The sequence below is a fragment of the Centruroides vittatus genome, unplaced genomic scaffold (assembly GCF_030686945.1).
Source record: "Centruroides vittatus isolate TY-2023 unplaced genomic scaffold, ASM3068694v2 contig_345, whole genome shotgun sequence".
Taxonomy (NCBI): domain Eukaryota; kingdom Metazoa; phylum Arthropoda; class Arachnida; order Scorpiones; family Buthidae; genus Centruroides; species Centruroides vittatus.
In genome coordinates this window covers 3,145,280-3,164,532 of record NW_027122170.1, presented here as the reverse complement: position 1 = coordinate 3,164,532, position 19,253 = coordinate 3,145,280, and the positions used below count along the sequence as shown (strand labels likewise).

The 19,253-nt window shown below is 32.2% G+C and overlaps 1 protein-coding gene across 1 annotated transcript; it reads left to right on the top strand.

Moving 5' to 3' along the window:
* Positions 1–261: 261 nt before the first annotated feature.
* Positions 262–18,859, top strand: LOC136974244 (solute carrier family 15 member 4-like). Its single transcript, XM_067269077.1, has 7 exons — positions 262–947; positions 7,000–7,310; positions 8,358–8,517; positions 9,214–9,318; positions 12,505–12,710; positions 15,319–15,440; positions 18,275–18,859. Exons 1-7 carry the CDS (start codon positions 387–389, stop codon positions 18,574–18,576), a joined length of 1,767 nt encoding a protein of 588 aa, XP_067125178.1. The 5' UTR covers positions 262–386; the 3' UTR covers positions 18,577–18,859.
* The last annotated feature ends 394 nt before the right edge of the window (positions 18,860–19,253 follow it).

Below are 19,253 nucleotides of genomic sequence, written 5' to 3'. Positions count from 1 at the left end.
ATACTCAATTTCTTAAAAATAAAATAATATTTTTAAAAAGTTTAAGCAAATTTAACAATTATTAATAATAAAATATCGATAAAATACATTAATATATCTTTATGACTTAATTTTTTATCTAATTTAAACATAATATTAGCATACGCAATTGGACAATTAACAGCTTATAAAGTACTTATACACTTATTATTATATCCAATTAATTACGTTTTATTTTAAAACTATTTATATCGACGAATACGTTTATTTAATTTCGTAAAGCTGTTAATTATCATGTGACATTTCCCGCAAGTCAGCTGTTGCGAATGCACGTTGGATTTTTACGCATTTTATGCCTGCATTTTTTACGTAATGTTTTGTGATTTATTTAGCATTTAATTGCTAAGATGAACATGTCTGAGCACGAAGACGAGACGAATCCACTTTTAAGCCATACAAATTCTACAAGTACGAGTTACATATCATGTGGAAACAGAACAGGAACTAATTACAGTGACAAATTCAGAAGATATGCATCGAGTTCTTGCATATTGTTAACCGTCTCACTAGAACGGATTGCATTTTATTCCCTAGCAGGAAATCTTTTTTTGTTTCTATATCAAAAACCCTTCGAATGGCTTTATTACAATGCCATGAATGCACTGTATGTGTTAACTGGTGTTACGTATATTTCCTCGTTTTTTGGAGGTTGGCTAGCAGATTCCTTTCTCGGACGTTTCTGGACGATTGTCATAGCTCTGGTTTTGTACACCGCATCTTACGGCGTGCTGACCAAGTTGGCGTATTCTAACAATACTACCGGCATATCCAACGTCTGCGTCGTCACCTCCTATCCGAACCCTTCGGATCAGGAACCGTGCACCTGGTTGATCTATTTGATACTGGTGATCATTGGCATCGCCACCGGTACGGTGAAGGCTAACATTGCCCCTTTTGGAGCCGATCAGGTAGAGTTTGTTTAGAGATTCTTCTGTTTGGTACGTTATCTGTTTGTGTGGTATTTATTTTGTGTGCTTAGTCGTGTTGCATAGGTCACGCACTATCTAGTGGATTATCTATTTTATTGATTCTGGTTAAAGAATCAATAAATGAATAACTATTTATCGAAGTCGAAGTATTTCTCGAAACGATGGTAAAAGTCAAATATTTTCCGCTAGAGATGGCTAAAAGCCGATAAAACGCGAGAAACACCTTTAAACTGCCTATTTCTGGGTTCGGGATGCTCTGTTAAGTATATTGCATATTTAACGACGAAAAATTAGGAGACAAATATCTCGCCGGGGGTCACGATTAGAGACGTGTTTCTTTGACGTTTTTGATTGCCTAAGGATTTCAATTGCCACATTTGGAGCTGCATTGTATGACTTTCTGTTTATAACATGTTTGAGTGGATAAATAGATGAATAGACATTATTTTATTAATGTAGATAAATTACAGATATGTAAAAATTTTATATTTAGCATATGTGGCCAATCCATCAATTATAATTCTGTACAGAATTGTAAATGTTGGATTATGATTTAAGTTTTAAAGTAATAGGAAAATGCTAATTCTGTGTTACCTGTGATAAAAAGAATGGCAAATATCTACAGCTTAAAGACTTGCATTTTATTATTTTTATGCGGATGTAGGAATTATAAGCTGCACAATATATTGCTGTGAAATGATAGTTGTTGCCTTGGATGTTCAATTGTTTTATCCAAGGATGGCGGGATTTTCTTCCTTTATGCATGATTGGGTTTAAAAACCTGCAAATAACTTATGAAGATAGTTTATTTTGATTACAGAGTGATAAAAAAAATGTCGACAAGCATTTTATTTAATAACTTTTAATACAAACGAAAAATTAATAAACAAACAAATAATAGCATTAAAATGTTTTTGCATATATCTTAGGAACTTTGAAAGAACTTCATTCTTCTTTGATATGGAGTTTGCAATAGTATGCTAAAAATCTTCTGTATATTTTGTCTTATTCTATCATCAGAGATTTCTTTAATGATTTCAAACTTTTGTGGAACTTAGCATGTGCCCTAGCCTCCAAAATTGACCATACACAGAAATTCACGGGATTAAGATCTGGTGAGTAAGGAGGCCATTTAACAGATGTGAAGATCCTTACATCACTGTTGAGTTGCTCTAGCTCTGTGTGTAAGTGTAAAGTCTTGTTTAAATGCCCATTCTTGATTCCCAAAAAGCTTTTTGGATTGAGGAAGGAGAAGAGTTTCCAAAATCTCTCTGAAATAAATTTCTTGATTTTTACTTCTTTTTCTACAAAAAACGAAAAATGTTTTGCCACTGGCACAAATTCCATCCCAAACTATGACAGTGTCCAATGATTGCCAATGTTCCAGAAATTGCAGCTGACTAAACTGTCATTTTACCGATTGTGTGATTGCTCCACAGTAAATATTTCATCTGTGAAAAGAATCTTTTCCTACAGAAAATGTACAGTTTGACGTAATCATTTTCTTCTGTAAAAAGTTGGACTATTTTATCTTGTAAGGTTTAAGTCAAAGCTGCTGTTTGGCTATTCAATAAATTGTTTCCTGGTTCTGATCTCACATGCAGTTTTTTTCATTGATATTCTTAATTTTTGTTTGATTCACTTTAGGATAATTTGACAGATACAAGAAGTGTCGACTGCATTTTCTTCCTTTTCCGGGACAGTCGCCGTCGTCGTCAAATTTTTTATATTGCTTAATTGTTTCTGAAATCAATTGATGAGACATAACAAATGTTCGAACAATATCAAATTAATTATTTCCAGCTTCAAATAGAGAAGTAATTCTATTACGTACATTTCCTATCCTTAAAAAACAAATAACATTCTTACCACAAAAGCAAATATAGAAAAGAAAGTGAAGAATTTAAATTAGTTAATATTTTACTCTGAAAGCAGTAGTTTTAATGTAGAACAAAATAAAATTTGTCAATATTTCTTGTCACCTTGTATAAATCAGTGGGCCAAATCAGGGCTACAAACATATTTGATCCATCACTCATAAATGAGAGAAGTGTCTACTTTTATATGTATAGAATATACAGTAGAATCTCATTTTAACAGATCGTGAAACAGTGGATTTCTCAGAATAACAGAATTTTTCCCGGTTCTGCCAAATCAATGTAATGTTACTTCCATTTAGCCTTTTAGCAGGTCCGTTAATAATAACAGATTTTTTTCTACTCCAAATGTATTGTAAACTTTGCATTTTAACGTTTAGTTAATATTTGAATGTTTCTAGAAATTTGTAGAGTTTGATGATGCACTTATTACATTCGGGATTTGTACAATTGAAGAATTGTACAAATCCCGAATGTAATAAGTAATGTCGGCCAGCTGATACAATTGCAGAGGAGTAACCTATGAACACTGTTGCTGGACCAAGTGTAGTGTCAAAATTTAGCATGCCCATCAAGTATTTCTAAGTCGTGAAGACCTTTACGACTTAGAAATACTTGATGGGTATACATACATACAGTACGTGACATTGCTAATATCAAGCAATGTTGCATTCGAGAGAGAGAAAAGTGGCATCAAAAAAACCAAGATGGACGAGTTTTTTTAAAAAATCATAAAGTCAAGCAAAGTGCTAATGAGCATTTGTAATTTGCCTCTTTTTATGCTTACAGTGTATGTACAGTTTTCATCAGCATTGCCATACACAGGTGTGGCATAATATACAAGTACATTACAAACATATGTGTTTCTGTAGGATAGAGATCTCAAGAGACTGAATAATTTCAAGTACTGGTATTTCTTGGGAGTTAAAATGAAATTTTTTCAAATAACAGATATGTAGAAATCTGTTGTTTGCGATATAACGGATTCTTGGAACAATGGATGATTTTCAGTGGTCCAAGCGATCCATTAAAAGGAGATTCTTCTGTACAAAGAATATTTGTGACCAGCCTACTTATTACTTACATGCAATTTGGCCCACCAATTGCTAAATTTGGGCACCACTAATATATAAGGGTTGTTCAAATGAAACATAGACTGGACCATATGAAACAAATGATGTCACTGAAGACCATAGCAGCATTGCAGTATATACAGCATAATGACAAAGTTGCATTACCTACTATAGGAAATCACTTCCTGTGTTCAGATGTGTGTCAATGTGGTTCAAGTTTGCATATACCTTCCACTTTTTAGTGGAAGTAGGGATTGCAATATCGGACCAAAAGTTCAATGCCGGTATTCGGTATTTTTTAGATCTTAATACCGGAATATTGGTTTTAATACCGGTAGTAGGAATTTTAAAAAAAAAGAAAGAAAACGCAGGTGTTTGTTTTATTTGCCAGTTTTATTAGAGAGAGTAAATATCACAAAAAATCATTTGTAACTTATAAATTATAACAGTATATAAAGAATCACAAAAAGTAAAAGAACAAGGAACATCTTATTTATTTAAATCACAAAAAAGTGTAAATATCACTATTCAGTCTGTGGTGGTATTACAAATTTTTGAAATGTGATCTTAAAAAACATAATGCATCAATTGTACTGTCATTAAGCCTGGAACGTAATTTTGTGCAAAAATTACCAGCTGTCAAAAACGCCCTTTCGGCATCTACGCTAGTTGGTACTGTTAGCAATGGGCGATATACTTTTTCCAAGTATTTACCTCTAAATATCTTCAAATAAAGCGATTTCTCGTCGGATGGTTTTGGACATAACTGATTTCTGTATTGTATTTTGGTTTGTTGAAATTTTTTTAGTTATCGCTAATTCTAATTTTTGTTCAAGAGACAATTCCTTTTCACTATCGACATTAGTGTCGTCGTCATCTTCGATAACTCTACCGAATTCTTCTCGATGCGGCTAGGTTTGTGGGTAAAAAATTTTAAGAAAATTTACTATAAACTTGATCAAATTTGAATTGGTTCTTTTCTTCCTTTTTATTTTCATTTTAAAAATAATTATAATTATCTAAATACCGTAAGACTTTTTCTATTTTGGTATGTCTTTCTTCTGTGCGATTTTTCAATGTAATATATAATTCTTCAGATAGTTGTGTGCGCTGTTCTTTCGGTGACTGCAACACGAAATTTATTGTTGCATTAGCTGTTAATAAATTAGAATCTCTCCGACATAATGCCTCCACAGCCAGTTTTATTGGAAGTAGAGCCGATACAGTTTTGGATATTAAGTCGAATTCACTATCGGAAAAATTAATTTGCAGGTTTAAGTCGATTATTGCTTTTTGGATTGGATTTTTCAGTTTCAAAAATCGTTCCATCATTAGGAGTAAACTGTTCCAACGTGTTTTAGAATCTAATATTAACATATGTTCTGTTTTATTTTCAGTTAGTATATATTTTTGTACTAAGGCATTTTTTGTAGGGGAATGTTTAAATATCTTAACAATTTTTCGAACTTCGTTAATTATAAGTAACAATTCTTGACGAGTTAATATTTCATCCTCATTAGCAATATCTTCTTCAACAATTACATTGTCATTATCTTCATTGTCGGTATCACCCCCACTCTCTTCAAAGTCGGAATCAGAAGTTTCTATATCCACAGTATTTGGGTTCTTCTGTTCTTTATTTTTTTGTATAATACATCTATTACTCCTAATTGAATTCCATGAGCATAGCATAATTGCTGATTTGCACCAATCAACTTTCCAACTTTTTTCATAACCGTTGCTCCATCAGTCGTTATGGATACAATATCTTCTTTCGGGGCTAATCCATGTTTCCCTAATTTAGATTTAAGCACTTTCACGCATTTTTTGGCTGGCATACTTCCCGAGACACGTGTAAGTCCTATATTTCAAAGAGTTGCAAACACCGTTACTGTAGTTTATAACGGTTCTTATAATATTAATCGATGTTGGTAAATTTTTAAAACCTCTGGCGGATAGTGATTTTCTTAATTCGGTAGAAGTGCAAAACACTCGAAATGGCAAACCATCTAATGCTGTCATTTTACTTATAATTTCATCCAAATTATTTTTTTTTTTTTTCAAAATAATCTAAAATCCCCGATGGCTTGGGCTTAGAAACTGTGCTTAAATTTGTATCTTCATCGCGATTAGATTCTTTCCTCTTTAACAAATTTGTATCGTGTTTCATTTTTAAATGTGTATGGAGTCCGCTTGTACTTCCTCCATTCACTTTAATAACTCTTGAAGAGTTTTTACATTGTGCCACCGTATTCTTTTCATCATATAAATAATGAAACCAAATTGAAGTATTATCAACAGATTTTTTATGTTCTTTAAAGTTATTCTTATTCATTATTATGGGTTTATTAATTATGAGTATATAATAAATCTGAAAAATATTTTGAACCCTAAAGTATGATATGCAAATACAATGTGAATAACAAACTCACCAATTTAAAAAAAAAAAATATCGAAATTTTTCGAAATAGTAAGCACTTTTTTCACAATTACAACCTTGTTTTTCACAGATACGAATATCAGACTACGAATCCTGCGCGTGTGCAGTATCGCTCTGAGCTGTAATAGGACAGTTTTGGCCCGCCTCCTTGGGTGATTTACATATTGATCACTTCTCTAGACTGTACGATGCAACTTTGTATGCACGGTCTAATTCATTTTGCCCGTTAGGGAGACATAAAAACAAAAATGTATACTATTTTGCTATATTGACAATCCCTGAACATATAGCGGAAACAGTTTAAAAAATTTCTAGTAAATACTGGAAAAACGGTATTTAAACTTGTGAATACCAGTATTACAAAATTGTGCAAATGACTCAAAATCCCAGTATTTGATATCCCGGTATACCGGTATTGCAATCACTAAGTGGAAGGTATATGCAAACTTGAACCACAGTAAAGTCATCTAGCAGCCTTCCACTTAAAAAGTGGAAGGCTGCTAGATGACTTTACTTTTAATATAATATATTATATACTCTACCTTTTAAATTAATGAAAGTCTAGATTATTCTCATTCTTTATATCTGATTTTAAAATATAATTAAAATATTGTATAAATTCTTTCCTTCTTTCTCCGTAGGTGCGAGCCGCAGGACCCGACAGTCTTCGAGTGTTTTTTAACTGGTTTTATTGGTGTATAAACATAGGTTCTTTTGTTGCAATTGGTGCAATTGCATATGTCCAACAGTCTTATCTGGGGTTTTTTATTGGATACCTAATTCCCGCCTGTTTCTTAGGTGTTGCAATAATAATATTTATTTTTGGTAAGCCTTTATATATAACCCAGAATCCGTCGGGAAGTGCAATTATGGCAGTTTTTGCAATATTCAAAGAAGCGTGGAAGTCGAATCGTCGTCGAACATCGAGAATAAACAATTCGGAAGTGGTAAAGTAAGTAAGACGACGATATATTTTTAACTATTATATAAGTTTTGCTACTGGTGAATTGTTTAAGGCATTGATACTATTGTTATGTTTCGAAATACACTTCCCCATAAATTTGGGAATTAATATGAAAATTATTTTATGTTATTCAATATGAATTGGAGTGTTGTTCAATAAAATAAATCAAATTTATAAAAAATACTTACACTCTTATAGTATATACAAAGTTATTTTCTTTATATAAGACAGCATACAAATCCACTCAATTGCTTGTGCCGATAACTTATGATAATAAGCATCTTATGGCAAACATCATAACCTGACTATTCTTGACTCCTGAGGATCATTCTAGGTATTTTTAATAGAATACTGAATAGACCTAGAGTTTGCAGTTGAAGTACTGAAAACATTCTGTGTACTCGAAAAACAAATTCAAACACGACCACCCTTGCATACAGATTCTTTGATATCTTAATTGTTATTGCTCATTCATATGTAAATAATACAGACTAACTTTACATTTCAGTAGAAATCTTTAAACCTCAAAATGTTTTCTGCCTCTCTAAGGACATCTTTAGTGCAAACTTTCAAGTTAAAGCTTATACAGATGTGTTTCATCAGTGATTTTACAAATGGAATTCTATCTACAATTTAAATTTAATTTGTTACAGATGCCTGACAATTTGTTTTATCCACGTTTAATCTTCTAATTAATTGATAAATAATATCTTCTATCAATGAAAGGGAAGTGTAAAGCTTTTGCGACATTAAACATGTAATACTTGAAGAATGTAAGAATATTCAAACGTTAACTCCAAGTTGTATTAGTCATCTTGTTCAGTTTTCTTTATCTTATGTATTAATCTCTTATCAGGAGAGTCAATATTCACTGCCTGTTTCAAAGCTTTAATTGCCAAGAACTATATTTGTATTATCTGTGTAGATGCTTTTAAATGTTCAAGCTGATATAAAATACAAAGCAAATTTGATGATTTGCGTAGACTTTCAGTAACGTTAACTATTCTAAAATCCATTTTTTGTTTCTTTTTTTAGTAGTAACCGAAGTCTCGGATCTCCTCCCTCCTGGTTAGACATGGCTAAAGTTCAGTACGGCGGAAAATTTCACGAAGCCGTAGTCGAAGACGTGAAAACTCTCGGTAGAGTCATGGTAGTTTTCGTAGCACTTATTCCATATTGGTTGCTTTATTTTCAGGTTTGTTTTGATTTTACGTACTTTGACATTAAGAATTTTCTATAATTGAAACACTGTTTAACAGATTAGTTATTAAAAAAAATAATAAATTGTAAAGTTTTAACTCATCACATATTTTAAGACTTAAATTAAATATTTCTATAATATTAAATTTGTACAGTACATGATATCAATACTTGCATTTTTTATTCCACACAAATATAATTGAAAAAGTTATAAGAATTGACCTCTGTAAGTGCTTTGCATAAATATTTACATATTTATGCAAAGAGCTTACAGAGGAGTAATAAATATTTACATATATGCTAAAATACGAAAATAAATAAATAAAATATGCTAAAATACAAGATTTGTTTGTTTGTTTTTTGGAAATTTGTGAATATTTTTAAGTAAATCTCTGTCCAAGTTTTATTGTTATACATATATAAAATGGTGTTTTATATATTCAAAGACAAGATTATCTTCTTTGTTAGCAATTAATTGGTTTTTATAAACTTATGAAAAAATATATTTGACAAAATGTATTGTGTGTGAATTTGAACAGACCCAATATTCTAAGTTTGATAATGATGGATAAACTATGTATTTTACAACATTATTTATATGTAAGACACGATAAACTATTTTAAAAATATGGATATTAATATAATAACGACATGTTTCATTACTTAAATAGTGAATAAATTTTTCTTACAGATGCAAACAACATTTTTAGTTCAAGGAATACACATGAAACTCTCTCCAAATTTTCAACATTCTTGCAATTCTTCCGACAGTAAAAAGGAGGAGGAAGAGTTCTCTGTAAGTTTTTTTAGAATTAATTTATTTATTTTACTTATCGAAATCATTAAACAGATAATTGCAGTACCTGGTTTTGATAAGTAAACTAATAACAAAATACCAATTCTTTACCAGTCAAAGAAAACAAAGAAAAGTAACATTTATAGCTCAAGTTATGAGCTGATACTTTTTGTAGGTGGTAAATATCCCCCCCCCCATTACTTCCAAAATGCTACATTTTTATTATTAACATATTTTATGTACATAAAATAAAATTTCTTAAATTCAAACCATTGTAATTATGCAGGATCTTCCAAAAAATATTACCATTTTATATTATTTTAATTGTTAATTATTAACCAAAAAATGTTTCAACATACATTAAAACATTTAAAAACGTCCAAATTTCGCATTTTTCCATTACAATTTCTCAATGGTTGCTCCTCGTGTTAAACGTGTCTGACCAATACTCAAATTCTTTCTATGCTTGCTATGGCGTATCCACGGCCGTCACAATTCTATAGCTCCTGCAGATTACTCGCGTTGCACAATGATGAGTGATTCTGACTTTATGAACTGCAGAATGCAAAAGCCTTCTCTGTTGTGGAGTTACCATTTTTGTTTACAGCACTTGTTAGAAGTTGTATTCAAATACAGACAGAAATGAAACTAACAGGGTTACCTGTTAATTGACATACGTTGCATACTTCTTGTATAATAATTATCATAATTACAGTAATATAAAATGGTATAATTTGTTTTGGAAGACCCTGTATGTTGAAAAGAAAAACAGGTTTATCAATACTATAAGTACTATAAACATTAGAATTACTCTCTGTCACTTGTTGCCACATTGTTGTCAGCTACCTCTGTTAGATATGACTAACTGCAAAGGATGGAACATAGCCAAAATTGTCTGTGAAATGTAGAAATATATGCTAAAAATATAGTGTTTTTTGAGTAATATAAATAGGAACTGTCAAATTGATAGAAATAATATTAAAATCCTTCACTTAGAGAAAAATATTTATAAATGTAAATTCAAAGAACATATTGAGTTTGTAAAACATAATGGTAATACAGGTCATAACCTGTAATTTAATAAATATCTCAAATGGCATACAAATTGACCAACAATGGCACAACATGATAGAGGGTGTGACAATAAGTCAGTAAATTGTATTGTAAAAACTATGCATCGTAGTGCACAAAAAGGTCATATTGTATAAATAATCGCTTAAGGATTTTTACGACATATACCTATAGTTTAGAAATGAGAAGAGATGAAATATTTTTAAAGAATATATTTGTAAAAAACCTAAAAAGTTTTTTAAAGATTTTTAAAATTATTATAAAGTGTTACTAAGGTTTATAATTTTATAATCATTTATAGTGGCATAGTGAAAATCGTCTCGATGTAATACGATTTATGCCCTTAAAGATACTTTTAAGATTATGTAAATATTGTAAATGGAAAATAGAAGTACTGTATGGGTGTGAAAATTTTGTGAAGTTCTTTATGGTATTGTGAAATGTGTTTCCTTATGTTACTTAACATTATCTACCCACATTATTTTTTGTCAGTTCAATGTTTGTAATTTTACTTTCTGTAGCATTGAAGAGGGACTAGAGCATTAAACTAGCCCAAAATGCATTTGTGAAAAAACAATAAAGGAGTTTTAACCTGAATAGCTGTGAGATAGTCTACTGAAGGAATTCTTTTTCGGATTGAAGAGACAACCATTCACTGAACGAATAACACAGCTACCATTAGAAAATTCAATTTATTAATACTTGTTATATCAGTGTAATGAACAGTTCATTCAAGCTATAATATGTATTTTGTGGATAACCATTATGAGCCATCTTTAATTCTTTAAACATTAATCCATTATTTTGCCTTTCTTCATTATTGAGAAAAATATGAAAACTCGCTTTATTTTCGATCATACTATGATAAGGTAATTTACTGCACAAACTTTTTGGCATTTTTTCAAGAAAATGTACTCACCACCAGTATATTCTATACATGAGTTAGCTTTATTTACACCCTGCTTCTGGGCACTTTAATGTCTTGATGTTTTCATTAAACCTATCTGTAAAGGATTATATTGAAATAATACCGGTGGTGATGTAACGAACATTTTCTCGTTTGAACACCGCTGGTAGATTTGATAAGACTAGGAGTTAATGGCATCTAGTTGATGCCACCAGTTTATTTATTTAAAATTTCCAATGTTATCCTTTAAGTCTATAGTAAATAAATGCTCACAATGTGTTTCTCGTGGTGTGTAGCAACAAATGTAGTCGGCTCACGTCACTGAGTTTATTTCTTATAAGTCTAACTCTTTACATTAAACAACTGCCTGATATGTTAATATTACTTAATGTTCTGCTAGATTATCTATTAGACAGTATTAAGAATTATAACTAATTAGGTAATCAATTTGGCTAGAGGTTGGATTTGAACTCGTAACTCCTGCTTACCATACAGATAAATTGCCAGTTACACTATCCAGACCTTCGTCCAATCTTTACCTCCAGAACTATTAATTTAGATATTACTATACTGATCACTTAACTGCCTACCTCTAGCCAAATTGATTTGTATCTAGTTATTAGTCTTAATATATTCTGATAGATAATCTGCAGATTGTTTGGCAATATGAATATATTGTGTAGTTGTTTAATATTTGTGTACGTATATACACAAACCGTACTGTGATTAAAGCATAAGTCAACTAAGAGCCATAGAGGGCACGGACATTAATTATATCTAAATTAGTTAATAGTTCTGGAAGTGAAGCTTGAACAGATGTCTGAGTGCCATAATTAGCAATGCATCTGCATGGTGAGTGGGAGTTCTGGGTTCTTCAAGTCCCACTCCAGGCTGACTCTTTTCTTCCAGAATATTCTAAACTTAATTAATTTAATTCTAATTATTAAATTCATCAAAAAATGATGGCCTTACCACCTACCTCTGGTCAAATTACTTCATATGTATTTATTAATTAATATCAGCAGATCACTTGGTATTAATTAATAATTGGATTATTGAATTTATTGTTGCAATAATCCGATAAATTTTTGCTAATTTACAAATATTTGTTTGTGTGTTTGGCAGAAAATGTTTGTTAGAAAACCAATTCTAAAATTCTGTTTAAATGATGTAAACAACAATATTGATTGTTTTTATATCTGTTTTAGGTTCCCGCAGCCTGGTTGACCCTATTTGATATCGTATTTTTACTCATTTTTATACCATTGATGGACCGCGTCATCTATCCTTGTTTGGATCGCCGTGGTAAAAAGATTCCGCTTCTGTGCCGCATAAGCCTCGGAATGTTCTGTGCCGTCATATCCATGACCGGGGCCGGAATATTAGAAGGAGTTCGGCTAGACCTTGTCAGAGAGTAAGAGTAACTTTTATTACTTATTTTTAATTGTGTCAAATTTCACTACAAGAATTAATGCAGTAGAAGTACTTCTAGTACATTATATAGGGATGATAATATCTCTGACTGCATGACAGAAAATTCAAAATTTTGAATGTCATTACATGCTTAAAGCAGCTCTCTTATTCTTGAATTCATATTGATCAATCAAATCTTGGCACTTTAAAATCAATATTTTTCAAATTTTATTTGAAATTTTCAAAATTTAATGAACACATCTGTGATTCAACAACTTACTGAATAATTGGACAGTGAGATTTATGAGTTCATCTATATGTATCTCTCTATTTTGAACTAAACATTCATACTATATAAATTTCACTTTGAAGTTTGAATTGCATGTTAACATTTTCATTGCCAATAGTGACCAATTAATCGGTGTATTGATCATTTTCAATCCAAAGCAGATAGAAATGGCAGTTAAGAGAGAGTAAAGATTTTGTCCATAGCAGAAAATATATTTGCCAAAAAGATCATGGACAATAGCAAAAAGAAAATATCAGAAGTAGCAAAAGGAACCCAACAGTCTTTTGAACACACTTGCTGTATATCTAGAAAATGAAGAGAGGATTTTGGAAAGCTTTAATTAACAATAGAATCAGATAGAATAGAAAATAAAGCATAAATGTGAATATGCAGGTACTGAAAAATGCATGCCAAATTGGTTTGTATGGTGTAGAGACAAGAATGTTCTTGTTTGTGGAAAGTCTTTTTAGAGAAAAACTGAAATGAAGTTCCACAGAGTACCATTGCAAACTGTTTTTACACAAGTAGGTTTTGGTTAACAATTTATTGACAAGTAAATTAGAAATTCCATCAGAATTCATTATTTAATTGAAGAGGACTGGGCCAATCTTATTATGGCAATTAAGCAATAAAAAGTGTCATTTGAAGATTTATTAATGCTAACAACAACCTGTCTATCTGCAGACACTTATTCAAAGACTGCATCATTGTTGAAGTATAAAAACTAAGTGCAAGAAATGAGCAATGACGATGAGGGAGAAATAATAATCTGCTTTCTGTAGGTGTCAGGAAGCTGAACTCTTAAGAGGCTTTCTATCATTCATATAATATGCTTTAAGAGTGGTCGACCACATCGAAAACATTGTCAAGCAAGTTCTAATGAATAGTCCACAACATTGGTCATGACATACCTATCTAAAAAATAATATATAATGTTTTTAAATCTATGTATATTGTTTAATGAGATTGTAAATCTCATTAAACAATATAGTTAGATTTAAAGTAGTAGTGATTTTTGTAACTACAAATTTCATTAAGTGAAAAATTTTACTCTGTTCCTTCCATTTCAAATCAAGAATCTACCATATTAGTTGCTTTATGTTATTTTGTTGTCTGACAAAAGTATGAAAGATATTGCTATAACATGGTACTGTCAAACTATTATTTCAAGGAAAGTCCACTTGTCCATATTTCATTTTTTAGCAAGTGAAATTTGCACAGTTGTTCCAGTGTTCATTTTCTGTCTTCTATTCTATTCATGTTTTAATCATTGCTATACATAATAAGTGATGTAATAATAATTTTAAATCTGATATTGAACTAATTACTACAATTTTTTCAAACTAACTTTAGTTTGAAAAAATTGTAGTAATTATACTAATGCACAGCACAGTGGCGTAGCGAACGTAACTGGCACCTGGGGCACGACACTTTATTGGCACCCCCCCTTCAAAAACACATACAGTTTTTCTTGGAGACCATTTGGGTGCCCCTCTGCGAGTGGCGCCTGGTGCATGATATATCCCCCTGCTCCCCCGTCGCTACGCCACTGGCACAGCAGCAAAACACGTTGCATTTTGTTTTATCCAAAATAATCTTGTCTGCCATTTATATTAATATATGTAAACAGATATCTGATCGGCAAAGCTACGATGAAATTTGGGAATTTCCAAGCATTCATACAAAAGATATAGGTAGTTTTCATAAGGTAGACTATGTGTTAGTAATGGAGGGTCTTTTCTGATGAATGGTTTTGCTGCGCCAGCTGAGGTCACACGATAGAGAGGTCGCAGCTGAAGTTTTCATTGCAAAAACGTGAACGTCGGACATTCGGCACCACCTTCCCGTAAGCCGAGAAGTTTGACAATGGCATTTGAAACGTCGAGCACGATTCCATTGATGTTCCAAACGCCATCGTCAAACTTCTAGGCTTACGGGAAAGCGGTGCTGAACATCAGGTGTTCACATTTTTGCGATGAAACTTCAGCCACAACCTTGCTATTAACTTGACAGTGCATCACAAACCTCTAGCTATACATCTTCCTGTCTCTAAAGCATCATAGATGATTAGAAACTTAAATTAAGCATATATTAAATATGAACTGATTTTTTTGTTTGATACCACTGACCCTTGCATCATTTTAGAAACCATTGCTATGGTTAAGTGTAAGTAAAATGAGCTAAAAATTGCACAGTGTAGAGGGATTTTACTTATATTAATAGTTTTATCTATTTATAAGTTATTTAATGAATGCAAAATTTGTTATTTTAATACAGAAAAGGGATATTATTAAAACTAATTATTTTTCTCATTTTCTAGAAACAGAACTATATGTCAGGTAATTGGAAATAACACCTACGTGGCGGCAGACATGTGGATATTCTGGCAGATTCCTCAGTATGCGCTGATTGGTCTGAGTGAAGTGTTTGCCAGTGTTGCAGGTGAGATCTTTTTTTTGATATATATTCTATGCAATGTATTTTTCTTTACACAAAACAGGTTTTTAATTTTATTTATTCAAATTGCCTTCTTGTGTTTACAATTTGTTAAATGAGATTTTTTATTATTTTTAACTCTGCTCTATAGACACACTAAGTGAGCCTTTTTTTCCTTACCCATCATGGGTTTGATTCGGCCCATGATGGAATTACCTGGTAGTGAGAGATGAGGCTCAACATATGTGGGACAGATTGTCCATAAAAAAATTCCCGGGGTTGCTTGCTCAGATTTGATCTCGGGTGTCTCCGAGCCATGGGTTCTTAACTGCCTTGGCCATCCAGCCTTCGAGAGAGATCGAAGTATGCCAATAAAAATCTTCATGTGAGATTATAATAAATTACTCTGAATGTTATAGTCTTCATATTTTTATTATTATAGATTATACTCATTGTCTCAAGCTTTAATTGATGGACTATGTCTCATCTCTAAAATCATGCTCGCTGCTGTCAATGGCTGCTCATCTTAGAGGTATGAAGGAGTACATGTCAGGAGTTGCAATTTGGCACAAAGTATTTGGTGCCAAAATGCGTGCCCTTACATAGAAAAAGGTTGCCCAGCCCTGTTGTAGATAGTCGGGGGACCGAGAACTGGGTCAAAAGAAAATACAAAATGCTGAGACTGTTTCTACAAACAGATGCGAGTGCAAGATTTGCACATGCGTTGCTCACGCTCTCCGAGACATAGTCTCATCCCAAAAATGGCTTTACCGTTTTACTTGTTTGAAGATTAGAAGTGGTAAAAAATTTCTCCTGGAAAGAAATTTTCAATTGAGTAGTTGGCCAAACAGCTGTTCAAATAAGACATTGTCCTAACACCTTGGAAGTCAGAACTCAATTAAGATCTTTAACCATAATTTATCACACATACATTTTGTGACATGATGTCTAAGAGCAGGGCCGGCCATCGGGGGGGTGCGGCGGATGCTACGCACCGGGGCCCCGCGATTGAGGGGGCCCCAACATTATCAAGAATGCAGTATTTTTAGTAATTTTTCTGAAGTAATTAATGTATTAGCAAGAACAAAATCACGCTTTAAATAAACATGCATTAATATATGTTCGTGTTTGTAAATTTTTTTTATTTTAGAAAAACATTTGGGCCCAAATAGTTTCTTGCACCCGGGCCCCTTTATCGAGACATACATTTTGTGACATGATGTCTAAGAGGCATCATTTCCTGTTCTCCCATCTGCGCTGCCCCGACCCTATTATTTATTGTTTCTGCCTGCAATGCTCAAAATTATGGTTAGCCATGTAGCCGTAAAATGTTTCCATCAATCAAATTGTGTAATCTATATAGTAATTGAAAGAGGATTTCAGCTTGTCCAGCTTGGTTTGAATGGGGCTAAAAATACAGTCCAAGTATCAAATTAAAGCTCCTGTAGATGATGCCACTAAATAGAGGTTTGAGAAAGATGCAATAGTTCAGGCATGACGTAGTGGCAAAGATACAATGCTAAGTCTATGGGACAAACATGTGGGTCCTATCTTCTGTTAACTTTAGCCCAAGCAACTTTTTGTTTTTTGAAGTGTTGTTATTTTAATTAAATACTGAGGTCAATAAATTGACCCTCTCCCAACTCACCAATACCCCACCTCCTCAAAAGCCCAGCATACACAGCTATAGTTAAAATACAAGACGGAGTTAATTCTCATAATAAATATTAAATACAGATCGTCATAAGTTGAAAATGTCTTTATATCACAATTAACCAATTGTTTAATTAATTATATTGATGAAAGTGATGTTTTTGTTTGGATAATTAACAAACATTACTATCTGAGATGTACAAAAATTGCATCAAGTAAAAAATTATAACAATTTGGATGACAGTCAAATCTTTTCTTAGGAATTTTTCTTTGGTAAAGATAAGCTTGGCGCTTCAAAGGAAAATGTAAAAACATTAATGCACGCAAAAATCTTGCAGGTGCCACTTCAAAACACCAAGCCTATCTTTACCAAAGAAAAATTCTTAAAATTTGACTGTTATAATTTTTCAATTGTTGCAATTTTTGTACATCTCATATTTTTGTATTGATATCAATTGTTTTTTTGTTAACAATTGTGTTATTACACGAAGGCATAAGATGACGACGGACTGTACAGTTTGGTCAGCAGCCGTCGTTTTGGCAAGTGCCGACCGAACACTTTTGATAAGCCATTTGTAAAATTGTTAGTTTTAATTTGGATAAATTTGAGCTTTTGTTATTCTGGATAACATTCTGAATGAAAACCATTCATTTCTATCCAATTTTATCCTTGTAAGCATAAAATTAAGCAATACAAGTAAAATAGCTCTGTAAGAATCCCCACGAACTGACCCGTCGATCTGGAAATTTTGCCGGCACCTTACTGATAATAAGAAAGGCTTGAGTTTAAAATTTGAACTTTCTAGACCCAGTAGCTTTTTTATCTAGGAGTGTATGCAGTGCCAGATGATGAAAAGAAGAAAATACAGCTTTTTTGGTAATTTTCACTTTTCAATGCTTATATTTTAGCAACCCCTTTATGGAAAAATCTGAAATTTTGCACACTACCTAAGAAAACAAGCATCTTTTGAATGAGATATTCAAAATTACTATAGGCTTTTGGGGACAGAGAAAATGATCCCCAAAAATCGGCAACTCTGATTCCTGTATATATAGTCAGTGAATTTTTCACTTGGCTTGAAGTTACTGCCATGACTCAATTCTCATAAATTTGAATGATAACCTTTAATAGATTTCTCATCTCCCATTTTGAAAGATTAAATAATTTAGATAAGATGTCTTTCCAGGACTCGAATATGCTTGTTCCCAGGCTCCTCGTACCATGCAGGGCATAATCATGGGCCTGTTCTGTTTCTGCACCGGCATCGGAAGCTTTCTAGGCACCGGATTGCTCTTCGTGGTCAAGGACTACTGGTTCTCGAACGGGGACGTTAACAAAGGACATCTGGACCGCTACTTCTTTCTCCTGGCCGGAATTCAGGCGGCGACGTTCATAATATTTACGGTATTCAAAAATAAGATAGAGGTCAAGAGACCGACGATGGTCATTCCTCCGCAAGAATCTCTCCGTCTGGATCGCGACACGTAGATCAATTATAGGTTTCGGAAACCGCCGACACAATAATTTTACGATAATAAATTGATTTTATAGTGTAAAATCATAAATTAAATCGGTTTGATTTATCCAATTTAATTTTAAAACCTTCACAAGGTATTTTTTTACGTATACATATGACGACTTTATGAAAACATACAATGTATGATACTCGTCTCTTATACAAAATATGTATGTAAGTAATTATTATGTTAAATATAGAAGCAATTTTTTAAAATAAATCAAATGTTAAATTACAAGAGTTGAAAAATTTTAATTTGTAGCATTTTTATTTAGCGAAATAATCAGTCCAAAGCAAAAACAGTCTACAATCTGTTCCCAAAGTCAAAAATTTGAATGAAATTTTGCTTTATAAATTTTTTTATCAGTTTACATTTGCTACTTTGACATGACAATGACATTTTAGTTTCTAAAAGCATTTTATCATCAAAAATACAATTTCTTCCATCCAGTTTTATTGTATTTTTGGTTTTGTCAGTGATTAAGAAGTCTGTACTTTTAAGATTGAATTGTTTTTTGGGTATATTTCATACAAAGTGAGCACAAAGTCTTAAAAGTTCTACAATCTCTGTGTTCACTACACGACTTAATGCCACCATATTGATGGTTGTAAGTCATTAAAATAATTTTCCAGTGATTAGGTCTGAGCG

Excerpts from the sequence above, each read along its gene's own strand:
- LOC136974244 (XM_067269077.1), top strand. The coding sequence starts at position 387 with ATGAACATGTCTGAGCACGAAGACGAGACGAATCCACTTTTAAGCCAT. Across the intron at positions 9,319-12,504 it reads AGGAGGAGGAAGAGTTCTCT|GTTCCCGCAGCCTGGTTGAC; the intron begins GTAAGTTTTTTT and ends TATCTGTTTTAG. Across the intron at positions 12,711-15,318 it reads CGGCTAGACCTTGTCAGAGA|AAACAGAACTATATGTCAGG; the intron begins GTAAGAGTAACT and ends CTCATTTTCTAG.